General features: G+C 32.0%; 2 protein-coding genes across 4 annotated transcripts; both read left to right on the plus strand.

The window, feature by feature from the left end:
* Positions 1-6,039: 6,039 nt before the first annotated feature.
* On the plus strand, positions 6,040-12,829 carry LOC114403340 (serine/threonine-protein kinase Nek2-like). 3 transcript variants are annotated; one of them, XM_028366242.1, is made up of 15 exons: positions 6,040-6,335; positions 7,266-7,381; positions 7,524-7,590; positions 7,764-7,829; positions 8,013-8,059; positions 8,169-8,214; positions 8,326-8,406; positions 8,508-8,550; positions 8,635-8,684; positions 8,774-8,855; positions 8,944-8,993; positions 9,462-9,535; positions 9,789-9,840; positions 10,186-10,632; positions 11,382-12,829. In XM_028366242.1, the coding sequence occupies exons 2-15, from the start codon at positions 7,296-7,298 to the stop codon at positions 12,048-12,050; spliced, it is 1,860 nt and encodes a 619-aa protein (XP_028222043.1). In that variant the 5' UTR covers positions 6,040-6,335; positions 7,266-7,295; the 3' UTR covers positions 12,051-12,829. The 3 variants fall into 3 exon arrangements, with proteins under 3 accessions (XP_028222043.1, XP_028222045.1, XP_028222044.1); XM_028366243.1 differs by lacking the exon at positions 6,040-6,335 and adding an exon at positions 7,091-7,111; XM_028366244.1 differs by lacking the exons at positions 8,508-8,550; positions 8,635-8,684.
* Positions 12,830-16,299: 3,470 nt separating this feature from the next.
* LOC114403341 lies at positions 16,300-18,216 on the plus strand. Its single transcript, XM_028366245.1, has 6 exons — positions 16,300-16,477; positions 16,580-16,738; positions 17,110-17,190; positions 17,421-17,546; positions 17,652-17,723; positions 17,857-18,216. Exons 1-6 carry the CDS (start codon positions 16,384-16,386, stop codon positions 17,931-17,933), a joined length of 609 nt encoding a protein of 202 aa, XP_028222046.1. The 5' UTR covers positions 16,300-16,383; the 3' UTR covers positions 17,934-18,216.
* Positions 18,217-18,516: the final 300 nt, after the last annotated feature.

Below are 18,516 nucleotides of genomic sequence, written 5' to 3' on the forward strand. Positions count from 1 at the left end.
ATTGTTACAAAATTAAAATTTTGATCTCTAAAAATTTTAAGTAAAGTTAAAATATATAGATATATAAAAATAAATACTTACAACGGTCAAATGCCTCGAAAACTAGCAAATGCATCATGGTTAATACGAGTAAACTCAGTTTGTTTATCTTTGTTAATCTTGGCATCACTAGTGATCGAGACGGTAATTGTGGAATAAGATGTAGTTAAGGTTATGATCTTGTCTAAATAAATTTCTTCAGAAGTAGTAATAAAAGAATACAAAATTTGAGCTTTTTTCATAAACTAAAATTATACAAGTATAAAGTCCTAAATTTATTGAAGTAGCAGGACATGTGAATTATGATACAAAATCCCTGGTATTAGCTAGGCCTAAATATAGATGTCTTGTTCCTCTTGAGAGTCTGCTGCAATCCTGACTCAAGTTGAGATCTCTAATGGGAGGAGGAAGTAGTAAGTGATAATGTCGACAGAATACAGCGACAACACATGGCGTTGGGGAGAGGGTCCTACGTTGTCTCAGGCTCGCTCTGGCCCCACCACGCACATCACGTCACATGTGCCTCTCTGCTCTCTTTTGTCTTCTTCTGCTACCCTTACACGTGCATCTGCTGCTCCCACAACACAATATCAAACTTGACAATAAGTCAACGCCTCTCTCTTCAAAGGCTAGCCCAGCTCACTACACAAATGTTTCGGCCCATAATCCAAATACACTCACAAAAACATAAAATCATTTGACAAATCAATGATACTTTACCGCACAGTCACTAGTTCACTATATATTCAACGGTACAGTTCAATATATAATCGGACCATGCAGACATGCGTTCCATACTTGAATATTTCTGGTTAGTGGCAGGCAACTTCTTTCTCCCTCAATACATATCTAGGAACTCAAGAAGAAACATACATCCTAACTGACACCCAAAAACAAAAGATTGGATAGCCAACTTGATAATAACAGATAATTATTCTATAATTCTTAATCATCAATTTTAAATTGATGTTGAAGATTATTTATTTGTATAAAACAAATATTTATTTTGTATAATACACAAAGTAAAATAATGTTTAATTTACAATTTGTATTTAGCATTTTTAAAATAACAATATATCGAAACTAATATTCTGATCAAATAATTACTCGGGTGTATATAGAGTATCAACCTCTCTTAATCCACGGGAACCCAAATTTCCCCGTTTAGGGCGCGATGTGGGTGCAATTAATGTTGACTAAGTGAGTACATTGTATTGTACTGGTGTTATCAGATTATTACGGGAAGCACGTTGTCCAGATTCTCCGTTTTATTTTGGCCTACAACGCTGTCCTAATCCCAATTTATCCCACCGTCTTGCGCTTTATTTGTTCAGTTCATGGTTATTGGTTACTTGTCCCTCGCACTTCCCGTGTTAACTTAGAGACTTGTCTATTCCATGCCTATTAAACGGGTAAGCATGATGTGATGGTTTTTTTTTTTTTTTATGAATCAGAGGTAATCTCCCTAGCTCCTATCAAATCTGTTCATTTTTTTTAAATAACCTTATACTTTTAGTTGTCATTTTATATTGAAGTTAGAAATTAAGCTTCAAACTTTAATTAAAAGATTTAAGTATCAAATTATTTATACCAATAATACAAACTTTTGGTAGGATGACTTCTTTTTAGGACAATCAAAATTGTCTTTATCAAGACAAAAGTATATGCGCGATATTAATTAAATTCTATGTCTCTGTTGAGACATCCAAGCTCTCACATTAAAACTGGGTGTTAATAACTGATTCAATCTAATGCAAACTGTGCAATCCAATTGAAAATTTTGATAAATGGATTATTTTTTTAATAAAATGGAACTACGTTGTTTATTTATGAATATTTATTAATTAGTAATAATATCATATTTAAGAATTTGTTATTTATTGGGTATTTGCTCTTTGAAAGATTATGGATTATTTTCAACTTATAATTTGAAATAGGTTTTGAGTTCTACATAGAATGTGATTTTAATATTGAATTGATTTATGTATTTTGCAAATTTTTTCATTTTTTATAAACTCTTTTAATAAGCTAAAAAATAATCGAATTCAAAGAAAAAAAGAATCCATTTTGACCTTGAAATCAAATTTATTATGTATTTGATAATTAAAAACAAAGCTTAAATAATTAAGTTGGGTGATTTTTTCTCTCCAAACTAATTCAATTCAATCTGTGATTGTCCTCATTTTAAAATAAAAAAGCATCCCTTAAAAACATTTCCAATGAAACCTTGCATGAGTTATGTAACTTTAAATAATAATGTTGTTTAACTATTTTTTCTATTAAAATATATGATATGAAGTTGCATATATAAATATTATTGTTTAAAATATTTATACAAAAACATAACACATTTTTAATTATTATAGAATCTACAAAATTAAGTTAAACACTTATTTTAACAATCTTAATATTTAAGTAATTTTGGTATAATGTATTTAAATCTACGTAAAATTGTAAGACGCATAGCATAACATTAAGATAAATAAATCATGTTTATAATTATGCTTTGTAGACCAAATAAGCTACGTACTTCGAAAGACCACTTTTTTTAACAAAAATATATATTTTCAAATAGGCCTACATTAATTATTAATTTATAATATTTTAATTAATTAAAATATCAACTAATGCTAATAACACATTCTCTATTATTATAATTCATGCAGGTTCCATTGGTTTGGAAATGAAACTCCCAAATGTGGAATGAAACATTCAAAGCGTGTTTGTTTCACAAATTAATTTTTTCTTCTTCAGTATTTTGAATTTTAAAATGTAATATTTTCATATTTATTACGAGTTTAAAAATTATTCATAAGTATTGTTCGTTCCAAAAAAAGAACTTTCATTTCAATTATTTTATATTTTGAATTTTTTATTAAGAATTTAAAATTAACCAAATATATTTTAAATATTTACACGAATAAAAATTTTGGTTATAATATTTTTAGAAATATAGTCTTTGGAAATACAATATCATAATTTGAAATAAAATCCCCTCTTATATTTAGTGAGACACACATGATTAAATTTCACCCAATAATAAATATCATGTTGTTAATATTCCTCTAAATGTTCATTTGCTATATTATATTTTAGTATTATTATCCTCTTAAATCAATATATTGTGTTTTATATTTAAAATATTTATAACTTGAAATTTTTCTCATACTTTCTATTTTTTGTTTTGTAACATCAATGTTTGGTTTGATATTAGAAGATTAATTCAAATAAATAATGGTTCAATAAAACGACAAAGATAATAATAAACAAAGTACAAAATTGTTTCAATGAATTCGTCCAACCCATTATTATAAAAATAAGTACAAAATTGATTCAGTTTTTAAGTAAGGCTAGACTAAAATCAAATTAAAATAAAACTTAATTTTTGAGAACCTAACTAAGATTATTCATTTAACTATTTGGGCAATCTCGTCACGCTGGACTCAGATCTCAGTGCAGAAGAGCAAACCCTCGGACAATGAGGTAGGTCTTCCTTCTTAACTCTATCTAACAACACCTACAATAAAGAATCCTTACCTGTATACCAATCCACATCATGTGTGCTCATTTATGCAAATAGATGCGAAGCAGGGCAAACCAATGGCGATTTTTCTTTTTTCCTCTCATCTTTTGAATGGTAATAAAGCCATGCATGCGATGTTAAGGAGGAGAGAAACACGATCATTGATTATGTATTGAGACTTTTGGTGAAATATTGAATTCATTATTTAGTTTTAAAAGGAGATATGTTTTATTTTAATAATTAACTTCCCTATCTAGTGACAACAAATGTTAGAGCGTGAGAGTGCAGATCATCAGTGAAATCACGGACCCCCACCCCGGGCCACAAGAGTTGCTAAAAAAATATTTATTCAACATACACAGAAAAGATAAACAAAACAATAGTGTTGTTGATATTTTTATTAGAAAGCACCGAATAGGAAGGAAGGTGATTGAGAAGAAGTGGTTGAGACTTGAGATCGGGATATATATGTTTGTGTAAATGTGTGTCCCACCATGTTTTTCATGTATATTTCCCCGTCTAGCCAAATTAATCTCCCGTTTCAGTTTCTACCTTTTCTTTTTCTTAAAGTATATTTATGGAGATTGAATCTATTTTTTTTTTAATTATCATTGATATTCAGTTTCACCTTTGAACACATATATCCTTCGTTACAGACAAATTAATAGAGATTGCCATATTATAAAAGATATTAAAGTAACATACTATTTAAATATAAATCTATTTAATAATATTTTTAGATAAAATTACAATTTACTATTATATTATATACTTTTTTTATCTGATTAACTATTTTTCATTACAATAAACGCCAACTTTGATATATTTTTAAGTTTGTTAAAAATAAATAAATTTAATTCTACTAATAACTCATGTTATTTATCTTTTCTTTACTTGTTTGGTCATAAAAATGTTTATGAGGAAAAAATGTAAAGGCTGAGAAATGCTACTGTTTGAAGAATCTCAAAGGAGACATGAGACAAGAGATCTGACACCATCTTATATATCTGAATATGCTATATATAAAAACTATGATAGCTGACACATCAACTCGTTAATAAATTAATGAATATGAATTCGTCTTGTAGGCTGGGATTGAGACTTAAGTTAACCCCATTCCAACCTAATCTATATGTGTATGTTGTTATAAAATTTATCAGTTTTTTATTTTATTTTTTTACATCACTTTTTTTTTATTTTTTTTAAAATCAGAATCATCGACAAAAATAATTAATTATTGTTCAATGTTTAAATGATATTTAAAAATTTTTAAAAATAAAAAAAGATATGTGTATTTTTTAAAAATCTTATGAATAATATGTAATTTCTTAAAATTTCAAGAAAGGCATACATATATTTTTAAAAAAGAGAAAAAAAATTTGAACTTAGGAAAAGATACTTGTAATTTACTGCTTTAAAAAACACACAAACTAATTCTTGAGCAAAATAAAAAAAAAGGAAATGCAAGAAAATTAGGTAATAAAGTTTCAACCAAAGTATCAGGTGTCAGTGTGTTACCACTCTTTCTTTCCTTATTGTTTCATTAAATGTTTTAATATTGTGATAAAATATTTAATAAACATAAAATTATTTAGATATAGTTCCTTAGTTTGTTAATTAGCCATCACAGTTCCTTATCATTATATATATATATATATATATATATATATATATATATATATATATTCTTTTAAATTATATTTTTGTTTTTTTTTTCTCTAGAACGTGCATCATTGTTCATGGGAGCCTAATCCTCTTAAGAGACAATTAAATTATTTATTTTATTTTATATTTTCCTTCTTTTTTTTTATCTCTTTTAAGTTTTATTTTAAATTATCAATAAAGATTGATCCAAGATGAAGAATAAATTTATATCCAAAAAAAACATGTTTTTAATTTTTGTTTTCAATGTGAAAACCATATATATAATGAATAATATGGAAATACCTAAACTTTTCTTAAAAAAAGTTTTACTTTAATTTTTCTTACAAACATATTTGTACGAAATGTGGTTTTCTAAATTCTCATTGTGGAGAGAGGCACTTATGTGTCTTTATTTATTTTAACTAAAAATAAAAAAAAGAAAAAAATTAAGAGTTAAAAAAGAAAATTAAAAATATGAGAGCAGTAGGTAATTATCAGGAGAAATAACAAAATTTAAAGATTAACAAAGACTAAATTAATCGAGTGAAATGTGTACAGTAAGTTAGAGTATTTCTTATATTATTAGTATAGATTATTGGTATAGATAATGTAATTTTCTGAATTGTCATACTCATAATGTGATTTGTGAAACAAAACCCAAAAAAGAAGTTGCGAAGACAAGACACACCTTCCAGTTCTTCACTTTCCCCCTCGGTTTCTGCTTCTTTTCGCAAAACAGGAAACAAGAGCGTCATAATAATTACTCTCATTAGTCATTTTGTTTACCGGCAAAAATAAAAATATAAAATAATACTAATATCAATCCAGTTATAATTTCGCCCATCATGTTCCCTCGTTCTCTCTCTCACAACCAAGTTGTTTAATAAATAATAATCTCTCTCTGGATTTGTCCTTTTCTTCTTTTGAGCGAGAATGGCGAAAGAGCTTCTTCTGCAACTTCGCCTGCTGCTTCTTCTTCCCGAACAACGGTGTCGTTTTGCATCTCCTCTGCCAATACTCAACTTCTCATTCTCCGCTTTGTGACTCCTCTCCCTTCTACATTCTCGATCCCTCGGATCCGTGTTCAACTTCAACTCGCTTCTCGCAACCACCGACTCACTCAACTCAGGTGCATTTTCTCTTTTCCTTTCATTTCTCCTCCTGATTCAACTCTTCTCCATGCTCTTTCTTCACTCATCTTCTTTTTTTCTCTTACCTGCTTCGGATTTCAGTTTTTTCTCCGTTTTCGTCGCTTGCACTGCTCACATTCACTTCCATGCTATTCTTTCCTTCTGCATTTGACTTCGCTGTCTTTGATTCGTTGCTTTTAACGTTTTTTCGGCTATTTGTTTGTGTTACTACTTAATTATTGTATTGCCTCGTGGTTTCAAGAAATGTAGGTCAGAGAGCAAATCGTTAATCACGCGTAGTGATCTCAGTAATTGTTGCTAATTCAAGTAGCTAAGTATGAATTGTGCCTCGTCGTGGTTGAACGAACAAAACATTTTCGACATACACTATTATCTACAAACGAATGGAAAGACACTAATGCTTCACGTGAATCATTTTTGTGGTGGAATCAAACTATTTGTCAAGTAATTAGCGTCCTGATTATTCAACTTTAGTGCATAACTTAGTGTGATCCGTGGTTACTTCTCTTTAACCGCGCGATCTTTATTTTTCTGTATTAGCGAGCATTGCTGGACCCGGTTTTTGACTACTTTATTTTCTTTTCTTTTTTTTGTTTTCTTATGATTATCTATTACTATTTGTTGGTTTCTTTTTGCAGAATAATCACCGTTGTATTATATTGTATTGTACTTTTCCTATTCTTTATGAGAAAGGAGAAAGGGGAAAGGTTAACTTGCAAGCATATGCAAATTCTTGAGTAACTTCGCTGCTAGTGTAGTTTCCCTTCTTACTTCTTAGTCGCTTAGTGCAGTAGAATAGTTGTCGCTGTTAATCTCAAATATGGTTTAATTATTTACCTCCCCTCCATTTTTTTTGTCATCTAATCTGTTTGTAAGGATTTAACGTGTTTGACTTGGAATGTATCCAGGGGCGGGAATTCTCTTACTAAATTGATGACATGGAGCAGTATGAAATACTTGAGCAAATTGGAAAAGGTGCTTTTGGTTCAGCGCTTCTAGTGAGACATAAGCATGAAAAGAAAAAGTGAGAATCAAACCTACCTGACCTCCTTTATTTTTCGTCTGTTTCTTTTCACTTGTGTACTTTAATGTTTAAACAGCAATATATACAATTCCTTAAATCATTACTGGTAATGCTTTTAAACTTCCGTCTTTTGATTACATAGATATGTGTTGAAGAAGATTCGCCTTGCTCGTCAAACTGAGCGCTCTCGTAGATCTGCACACCTGGAGGTCAGTGGTTTAAACAGTTATTCAAATAGGGCGCTAAATGATTATCTTGTTACTTTTTCTAAAATATTTCCCTAGCAGCCACTCTCAAATGTTGACATGAAAATGTGAAATTGTATGTGGATATGTATGATTGACACCATACTACTGACATTTATTTCTTATGGCCTGTATAGATGGAGCTTATCTCTAAATTAAGAAACCCATTCATTGTGGAGTACAAAGATTCATGGGTAGAAAAGGTATTTTGCTTCTTACTTTTTACATCTCTTCATCTCCTCAGTTAATTATATGAATGGCTTCTGCTAGCTGTTTGGCAAAAATAAGCTTATATTATAGGATTGATAGGAAACCTCTTGCTGTACGCATCATTAAACCTCTGAGGATGTTTAAGTTTTGATCTAGTTTGGCTCCTTCCTTCTCAGGGTTGTTATGTCTGCATCATTATAGGTTATTGTGAGGGAGGAGATATGTAAGTATTGTTTCTCTAACTTCTACCGTACAATTTATAGTTCCGTTTCCTGTCAACTCTTGTAAATTGGAGCATGAATGTTTTTCGAAATATGCCATTGATGTAATAGGGCGGAAGCTATAAAGAAAGCTAATGGTGTCCTGTTTCCTGAGGAGGTTATTTTTTTTTCCTCCTAGCATAAATTCTAATTCCTTTCATTTGGACTAGAATAAGAGTAACATTTAAATTTTTGCATCTAAAATTTAATAAAGGCCATTTGTTTGCAGAAACTTTGTAAGTGGCTCGTTCAACTTCTTATGGCTCTTGACTACTTGCACATGAACCACATTCTTCACCGTGATGTCAAGGTTAGTGTCAGACTTCTCTTTGTACTTAACAATGATATTTATGTTTCTGTCTAATTTATCTTTAACTATATACTAATGAGAAAACCACATGATTCAATTAGTGTTCAAATATCTTCCTAACAAAAGATCATGACATACGTCTCGGTAAGTTTTATTCTATGGTTCCTTTAAATTAGGCATAGAATAGAAGATTGATGTTTTGTTTACAAGTGATCAATGATGAAGCAGGTGATTTTGGACTTGCCAAAATGTTGACTTCGGATGATCTTGCTTCCTCTGTGAGACATGTGTAACCTTTGAATTGAATTTATTCATTGTAAATTTAACACGACTTGTAATAATCAATGAGTGGTTGTTTGTAATGTAGGTTGTGGGAACTCCTAGCTACATGTGCCCTGAGCTCCTTGCTGATATACCTTATGGTTCTAAATCAGATATTTGGTCCTTGGGTAAATACTTGTTTTATGGTTTTGTTCTTTGTAATTTTTGTATTATTGGTTTATTATATATGTATGATCTTTGAAATCGATTATCCAGGATGTTGTATATATGAAATGACAGCGCATAAGCCTGCATTCAAAGCATTTGTAAGTTTCTTTTTCATTATAAGTTTTTTATTTCCTGTATCTTTTCTTTGTGGAACATATTTAATACATTTATCTCTGCTATTGGATGAACAAGTTTCAGTTTATTATCAATCAGACAAACATTTGTCAATCCATTTGACTCACATGATATCATCAAACTACAATGTTTGGACATTGATAGTGGGTTATGTGGACTGACCGTAGACTAAAATCCTGTTAATTTACATTATCTTTGTATCCCAATTTGTTATGTTTTGAACTCATGGTTATTATATAATTATTTGATAACTAAGATTTTCATGATATATTACCAGCAGCACTGATTTAGTTGCATGGTTATACTTAATTAAGCTTTTTTCATTTATATATAGAATCAGATTCAATATATATTTACTGTTTTCATTTCTTTTCTGTAAACCCTTTTATTTTTTGAATTTACCTAATTAAGCTTTCAACTTCTTTGAACAGGATATACAGGCATTGATTAACAAGATTAATAAGTCCATAGTGGCTCCACTGCCAACAAAATATTCTAGCTCGTTGTAAGTTTATAGTCTTTCATCAAATAGTTAATTAATCTTGCCATTTACAAATTGCATTGTCATGTTTTACGCTGTAAGTTTATCATCTTTCATCATATAGTGCCTAAAGTTTTCCAAACTTATCAGGTATAGGTTAGCCAATGATGATTTAAAGTGGAATTTCTTATTAATTTATAGAGATCAATTATTAATATTGTTTACTATATGATTGATGATTGATCTAGTCATTTTGTTATCTTATCGCCTTTGGCAGTCGAGGTCTTGTTAAAAGTATGCTGCGGAAAAATCCAGAGCTGAGGCCCAGAGTATGTACAATTCTCCACTGACCTAGAATAATTCAATGAACTGTATTTCTGGAACATCTTGCACCATATTTTGTTTTCTTGATGAATGGTGCCAGTGTCTACATGACAGTAATGATTCTTGTTAGTGGCATGGGCATTTTGTATAATGTTTTGTCTAGCTTCTGAATCCTTTGTCTTCACATATATGATATATCCATCATGCTATGTGCTTACCATCATGTTAAATTTTACCCGTGTTTGTGGCCTTGTGGGCACCTATCATGCTATGTGCTTACCCATCCGAGTTCAAATCTGACCTAATCAGGTTGACCCTTTTTCTAATTTGAAGTGTACTTCTGGTGGTAGGCTTCAGAGCTGCTTGGGCACCCACATCTTCAACCTTATGTTCTTAAGGTCCATCTCAAAATTAACAGCCCCAGACGAAGCACATTGCCAGTTCACTGGCCAGAATCCAACTACATGAAGAAAACTAGATTTTTGGTGCCAGAAGATGATCCTGTTTCCATCTATAGGGATAAGCGACATTCTTTCACCAATGATCGGACTCTAAATCCTAGTGTATCTGGAGCTGATCAAGATTCTGTATGTTCTACTCTGGAGATAGATTGTACTCCTGACCATTTGAATCAAAGGTTAGCAGAACTACGTATTGGAGATAGCCATCAAGTGAAGTCAATCCAGAAGCCTGTTGTTTCCAGAACTTCTAGCATTGTTAAGACTCCAAAATTCGCTTCCTCAAAGGTCTCAGCCACCAACAAGAAATCAATGAAATCCTCAAAGAATTGTAAGACGGTAAGGAAAGTTGTAAATCCATTATGTTTTCACATGACTTTGGCTTCTTATTCTTTGGGTTGGGGGTGTAGGAAATGTCACGTGGTTTATTCTGAGTTAAGCATGTCACCTTTGTGGCTTTGTTAAATGGGTAGTTTCACAGTTGACAACTCCTGGACTTGTATTGGTATTTTTGTAAAGAATGCGGTGGTTGTATTGAACTACACTAATATGTAGTCAAATGACAGTAACCTTCCTCCTAGTTAGAAATATTAGTTTCAACTCTTATTGTATCATTATGGAAACCTAAACCTCCCTTCGTGTCATTAGCTTTTTATATATATTTTAAACTATAGGTCTTTATCTATATCTCTAGGTACAACTTTTACATTTTTTTTCCCTGTCAAATAACTGTCATTCCATTTATATTAAGAAAACAGGAGAGCAAAAGTTACAAGATAAATTATTTCTGGTTTCAATAATTGTCTTTTGAATTCTCTCTGCAAGAAGCATTATTACAAAAAAGATAAAAAAAAAATCAGTAACTGTCAGTTATACAAGTTATAATACTGTTAGTCTGTTACTATATTATAAAATTAACACCATTTTAGAATTGGGGAGATTTCTATAATATGATAATATAAATTAAAGAGTGGATTGCAATATTCAAGACTAGGAGGGAGCTTCTTGATATTTGGTCAAACCTCAAGGTATGTTATTGTATCCAAAAAATAATTTTATATGTCTGACTTTCTAAAGTCTGATTGCAGCTTCCTCTTTCACAAAATACCACAAAATCTGCTAATACTAATCGCAGAGCATCATTCCCACTGCCAACAAGGGGTGGTAATCGGCAGCCTCCTTGCAGGTCCGTCAGTTTGCTTAGTCACGTGTCTTCACCAGATATCTCAGTCAATTCTCCACGGATTGATAAGATGGCTGAATTCCCATTAACTTCATATGAAGATTCTTTGTTCCCTATCAATAAAACATCATCCTCTGCACGAGGTTCCTCAGGCTTCCCATCTCATAGCAACCATTCAACTGTGATAGACAAATGCACGGTAGAGGTATATGGTAGAGCCTCTAACAAGCCTGGTAGTATGGATGCGTGGCAGGGAATCAAGCAGAGCGTGTTAAAGGAGATTGATGAGGATAAAAGTGGTTCCTCAGATCAAAATGCAACTGCAGGTGCTTCAAGCCACACCTCTTCTGACTTGCGCCGTCGACAATTTGACCCGTCATCATTCCAACAAAGAGCTGAAGCTTTAGAAGGCTTGCTTGAATTTAGTGCAAGATTGCTACAGCAGGCAAGGTATGATGAACTTGGGGTTCTGTTGAAACCATTTGGGCCTGGAAAGGTTTCCCCTAGGGAAACTGCTATTTGGTTGAGTAAGAGCTTCAAAGAGAACACTTTCAACCCAGAAGAATCCATGTAAACTGCTATTATGTTTACCGTAGTCATTTTTAGAGTTCTGTGTTTTTTCTCACACGAGAGAAATTAGCAAGCTGATTTTTTTAGCTTATCAAATTTTTTCATTTACCCTTTTCTGTTTCACATCACTTAATAATGATAACTCAAATTTTCAAACTGATCCATGAAGCAGATGATAGACATTTTCATGATCCTAATCCTTGTTCCTTGCCAGGAAAGGTAGCAAAGGTTGGTGGCTCAAAACCCTTTCTATTTTTGTAGATGTTGTCTCGAATTTCTTTGCATGAATCGACTATACATCAGTTAAACTGATGCAAAACAGTGCCAGGTTTTGGCCTTGAGCAGAGAGGCCAAACGTTATCAGGCAAGTGGTATACTTTTGCCAATTATTTTTCTAATGGCACTGAAAACCTTTTTTTTGTTTTCTATTTGTACTGCCAGTTGAGTGCAAATGCAAAGATGCTTTTAGTAGAAAGTCAATGAATCATACCTTGAATACGCAATGGCCATATTATGGGTACGGACTAGAGATGCTGCATTGCCTCGATGTAGTACAGGTATTAGAGAACAAGCAGCTATTTCTTAGATAAAAAGATTTTGTTTTTTTAGCACACAGGCATTCAACACCCTCATATTTTAGATGGATGAGCATTGATTCCGGCGTTATTCGTTCTTGTTACACTTGTCCAGACGTATTAGGAATTAAAAGTTGTAATGTCTGTTACAAATTTGTAACTGATTAGTAAGAACTTTTAATTCCTAATAAGACGGACTTTGTTGAAATGATTGTTATTCATTCTTGTTATACTTGTCCAGACGGACTCAAGATGAAATGACTGTTTTCAATCGATAGTTACTACTTCTGCCGTTTGTTTGAATTTTATGATTTCAGCTTCCAACTTCAACTTGTGGGTATTGATATCAATGCATGCATGCAGCGTCTTATTATTCATTATTTATTTGACAAGTTGACCTTTCACTAATGCCTGTAACGACCCCTTGCACGTAGCATGTTATTCACAGTTCAAACCATGTCATAATGTGAGGCAAGTATGCGAGAAAACTTATAAAATCATAGTAATGCAACCCTTGGTCAATGATCTGCCTAGCAAGATGAAGGATGCACTTCTTTTAATTTTGGTTAAATTAATTTTTTGGTCTTCTAATTTATTATTTAAATTCAATTTGATTCTTTAATTTTTTTATTTAATTTGATCCTCTAATTTTTTAAATTGATTTAATTTGATCCTTTGGCCTAAATTGTGAGAATTCATACTTTGTGGTGGTCCAAATTGAAAAAAAAAAATTAAAAATCAAATTGAATTAATTTTAAAAATTATAGGACCAAATTGAATATAAATAATAAATTAGAGGAATTAAAATACGAATTTAACCTTTAATTTTCATACTATTTGTTACCTACAAAACTCGGTTATGGAAGCTTGCAGCTAAACAGGCCAAAAAGTTGAGTACATTTTTTTCGAGTGGTCGTGAATCATCGACTACCATTTGTATTGCTTGTAAGCTTGGGTTCTTCATGTTTAATTCCCGTAAACAATTTGATAATACAATGAAGGGGCTAATGGCTTATATTCCAATTGCTTCTATGATAAGTATTATTTCCATCTAGCAGATATATGAACATGAACACGGAAGGGGGAACAAACTCAGACCAACAAACAGGATCTAAAATATGTCCGTAAAATTTTTCTTTCGTGGAAGATAACGAGTGACCGAGCTGCCGTTGACAGAATCACAGTTGCTGTTCTTCAAAGACCCGATAAAGGGCAACATATTAATCCAGGTTTCCATGACAAGCGTGGCGAGTTTGAGGACACATTTTCCCTTGAACCATCATTTCGTGAGTCGATCACTTTTTTACCCCTTGGAATTCATAGGCTTGCTTTGTGCCTCATGCCATGTAATGGGGTTATGGGGCCATGGGGGTATGCCGTTAACCCACGTAAACGCATGCTCCACAGTGCAACAGATTGTTTCCTTACGAAGTAACTCCTCACTAGTGTCGGTATTCTTGACTAGTCACCTTAAATTGACCGAAGAAGGAAGTTAACGTCAGGGGGACGCAGCCAAGCTTGATGACAAAGAATGTAAAGGCTAAAATGGCAAGGGTGGAAAGGGAAGAATCCCCAATACAGCAGTCATCGCAAAATTGGAGTCAAGAAAAATTACCCATGAAAACGGTGAGCATAATAATAAAGGAGCCTGCATTATGCTACTGCAAATACAACCAGAATCAAATGCAATATAGCAGTACGTTTAAGAGAAGAAAAAAAAATGAGAGAAATGGTAATGGTGAAGTACAACTTGATACAGGACAAGATGTCCTCCAAACGTAAAAGACAAAAGGCAACAAGGAATTTGAAAAGAAAGGAATATGGGTCTGTAAAAGATCATAAGTTGAACTAAGATTTAGGGTTGAAAGATGGGATAAAAAAGAACAGCATAAACTAACTTATGCTGACTGCAGAACTTTAATTTCAATTATTATAGCAGTAGAGAAGGGTAAAAATCAAGCTAAGAACCACTTGGTTAAAAAGACTCAAGGTATCCCGAAAGTTTAACGTGCAAGGAGAAGGGCCTAAAATGGTTTTGATCTACATCTCTAACAACATTATTACCCTGGGACTCCGAAGTTATCAAACTAATGATTTTGATCTGTCGTGTTTTAGTCCTTATCATTAAGTATTATTGTTAATTAATGATATGATAATTACATGACTTATCAGATAATCTACTAATATGATAATATGATGTGATAATTATGTGACTTATTAAATAAACCATTAATATGATGTGACAATCAAATGATGAATTATTGATTGAAAATACTTTATGATGATTTGATCCTACATCCACTACCATCTATCAAAACTCCAAGCACCCCCACCATAATCCTCTTGCATCCACCATCAAAATTCATTTTATTTTCTATTGTCTCTGTACCTTTCTTGCGTAACCATTATCTTCACTTTTCCTCTATTTGCTTTCTTCTCTAACGGACCCATCAACTTCGTCAAGCCATTGTCATTTTTAGTGAATAGAACAATCGTACCTCTCCCTCACATGGACCATTTGTAGTAATTTTACATCATCAAAAATTTTGTAACACCTTAAAATCGTCAAAACTTTTAATTTTTTAAACTTCAAATTACATTTCATTTCAAATTTATTATACTCCTAATGTTTTTAAAATAAATATTTAAAACCAAAAAAATATCATTCAATGTTATTAAATTAATGAAAGAATAACTATAAAAAACATATATTTTTTCTAACAAACCGAATTCCTAAAGAGTTTCTGTTCTTTTGATTTCTGACACGACTTTATACGTTAAGAATGGTTTGGTGATTTTATATTCGTGTATATGGCATTGGGTAATACCCTCGAGTTACGTAACTTATTCTGAATTGTTTAGATGATGCGCAAATCTCACGAGGTTGGGCAAAATATATATTTTCATATACCATACTAGAAGAAAAATAAGGGATAGATGGTCAATCCTGCTATCAAACTTCAACTCAGTATCTAGAAGTTAATGTTGAACATGGACGCATCACAATTAATTATAAATATGTGGCCTGACATTCATTACATCCTGATCCCCTGTTACTTTTTTTTTTAATTATTAGAAATCGAACTTAGAGGGCGAGCCCTGGTGCAGCGGTAAAGTTGTGCCTTGGTGACTTGTTGGTCATGGGTTCGAATCTGGAAACAGCCTCTTTGCATATGCAAGGGTAAGACTGCGTTATCTTTTTCACTTTGATATAGTTGATAATTTTATATATATACACCGTTAACAACTAACTTGTAGCTTAGGTTTAGATTTATTAACTGCAAGCAGCTACTCTTCCTCTATTTTGACTTATTCATACACCACTATTGAATAGAAGAAAGCTTCTTTTGCTTACTTTTCACTCTTCTAGATGACAATAACACGTAAATTTCTTCGAATACGGGGCAGCAGGAGAAGAAAATTTGCGATAAAAGTTAGTACTATAATTGTTTTCTGTTGTTAATGGAACATGAAAGCTATGTGCCACCGTTTTCTAACTCAAAAGTCTGGGGTATGTGAAGCATACGAATGTCTATACATATGAAAAAGACAAGAATTATGTAAAATAGGAATATAATAATAAAGTTGTATAACAAAAATCAACGGGAGTAACAATCCTAAAACGCGTAACAAATATCACTATATATAACGGCTAAACCCAAATCCTCCTTTGATCATACATACACCTTCTAAATTCTAATTCTTGTTCTCTTCCTCCCCCGATCTTCAAGTCTCTAATTGGTTATATTATATACCTAACAAATGGGTTCCTCCAAGTTATTGGGTACTATGGCCATGCTTTTCGTTGTGCTGCTACCCATGGCTGCCAAAGGGGATAATATTACTGATTTCCTTGGTGCTTAACTCATCTATTTCTTTTACAAAAATAAAAATAGAATAATCTCTTTCTATTTATCTAATGCACGTAAATGTGACATTTGGATATGAAAAATTGCAGATAAGGTTTGTGAAGAAGTGGAATGTGGGAAGGGAAGCTGCGTAGTAAACACAAGTTACCCATTAAACTTCGTTTGTGAATGCGATTCTGGCTGGAAGCGAACCCAAGATGACGATGATAAATATGCCGCTAGCTTTCTTCCATGTGTCATTCCCGAATGTAAATTTCATTCCCTAGTTAATTAGTTACTTGGAGTTTATAAGCTTACCTACTAATTATATAAATACAATATGATTAAAGTCTTAAAGAATTCATACACTAACTAACCAACAAGTGATTGAACATATATGGTTAATATATTAAAGTTAAAGTTGAATTGTTTGGATAGTAATCAAGTTTAATCTTTGATGAAAATAATTCTTAATTAGACTTATTCTTTAGAGTCCCTGTTCATAGTAAACAGAGGTTAGTACAAACCAAAAAAAAAAAAAGAATTTGCATATTAAGGTGTTCAAATTTTTTGAGGCAATTATTATTATAAAGGTAACGCCTAAAACTAATTCAATGAAAATCGGCTGTATCATCTGCAGGTAGCTTGAACTATGGTTGTCAGCCAGCACCACCGCCAGTTCCAGAGAAGAGTTTTCCACATAACTTCTCAGCTTTTGATAGTAAGGAACATGCTTATTAATTATTATAATTAAGAGTATCAATTTAATTACCAATTCAAAAAAAAGTCATTATTAATGAATTATATGATGGTACTTTCTTATTTCATAGCATAAAAAAGAAGTTTACCTTGATAGTTGATTAAATTTTAGCACCATCTAACATAGCTTTGGTTATAGATTTTCTCACTTTCTAATAATTTCCTATGCAAAATAAAAAATATATATGATAGCTTGCTACTGGGCGTACTGTGGGGAAGGTACATGCACCAAGAACAGGACACATACACACAGATGCGAATGTCAACCCAATTACTATAATCTTCTCAACATCTCAGTTTTTCCTTGTTACAGTGAATGTAAGGATCCAAAACCATTATTTTTTTTATTTCTAGTGGTAACAGAATATTAGGAAAAGAAAATGATTAAAGAGATGTTTCTTGTGTTGTGCTTCTATTTTCAAGGTACTCTTGGATCTGATTGTTCGAGACTCGGAATAAAAGTTGCAAATTCATCCACTGATAGTGGCAGTCAAGGTTAGATTGGACTATTTCTTCTATTCATCTTATACTTTTTTAGTTATTAATGTTGAATTTGCAAGTGAAAAAACAAAGCAGTTTCTAGAAATGTGAATTCTGAAGGTGCGTCTGTTTTGGTAATTTCCCCCAGATAGCTCAGCCTCAATCTTCACAGGAAAGTTCCATTGGATCGTTATGTTGTTGATGTCCACGGGTATGGTTATGTAGAGCTAGGACGCAAAGGGATGATGAAAACTATTTTGGCAAATTATTGATTTGATTGTTGTTCATCAGTCATTGGCGTTTGATGACTACTGTGTGGTATACTCTATATATAGATATATATAATTTTTTTGTATAATATAGGGAGTGAGATTTGAACTTTAGAGCTTGTATAAACTAGTCAAATTCCACCGTTAGTGGATTATATATAGATAATACTATAACTGCAGTGTTATTATTTTCTTGTATAATAAATTAATAACATATCTTCTCCCATTGTATTGGTTCATCATTTTTGGTCCTCTTGTTGTGCCATAATAAAGCATTCAACAGAAACAATTAGCTTTTGATTTTACTGTCTGTAAAAAAAAAAAAAACCTTTTGATTTTAGTGCGATTCAATATTTAGGAAAAAAATATATTTAATACATAAAAATTAAATTGGTGGTTTATTTTTAAAAGATTTACCCACGCTTTAAACAAGTTTTGCAAAAAAAAAAATTTGCAAGAGGTTAAAACTGTGATAAACAAAGAAAAACCCGTTTCAATGCTCACCCCTACTTGTAAGAAGGAGTAGATGAGGTCATTTC

The sequence above is a fragment of the Glycine soja genome, chromosome 20 (assembly GCF_004193775.1).
Source record: "Glycine soja cultivar W05 chromosome 20, ASM419377v2, whole genome shotgun sequence".
Taxonomy (NCBI): Eukaryota; Viridiplantae; Streptophyta; class Magnoliopsida; order Fabales; family Fabaceae; genus Glycine; species Glycine soja.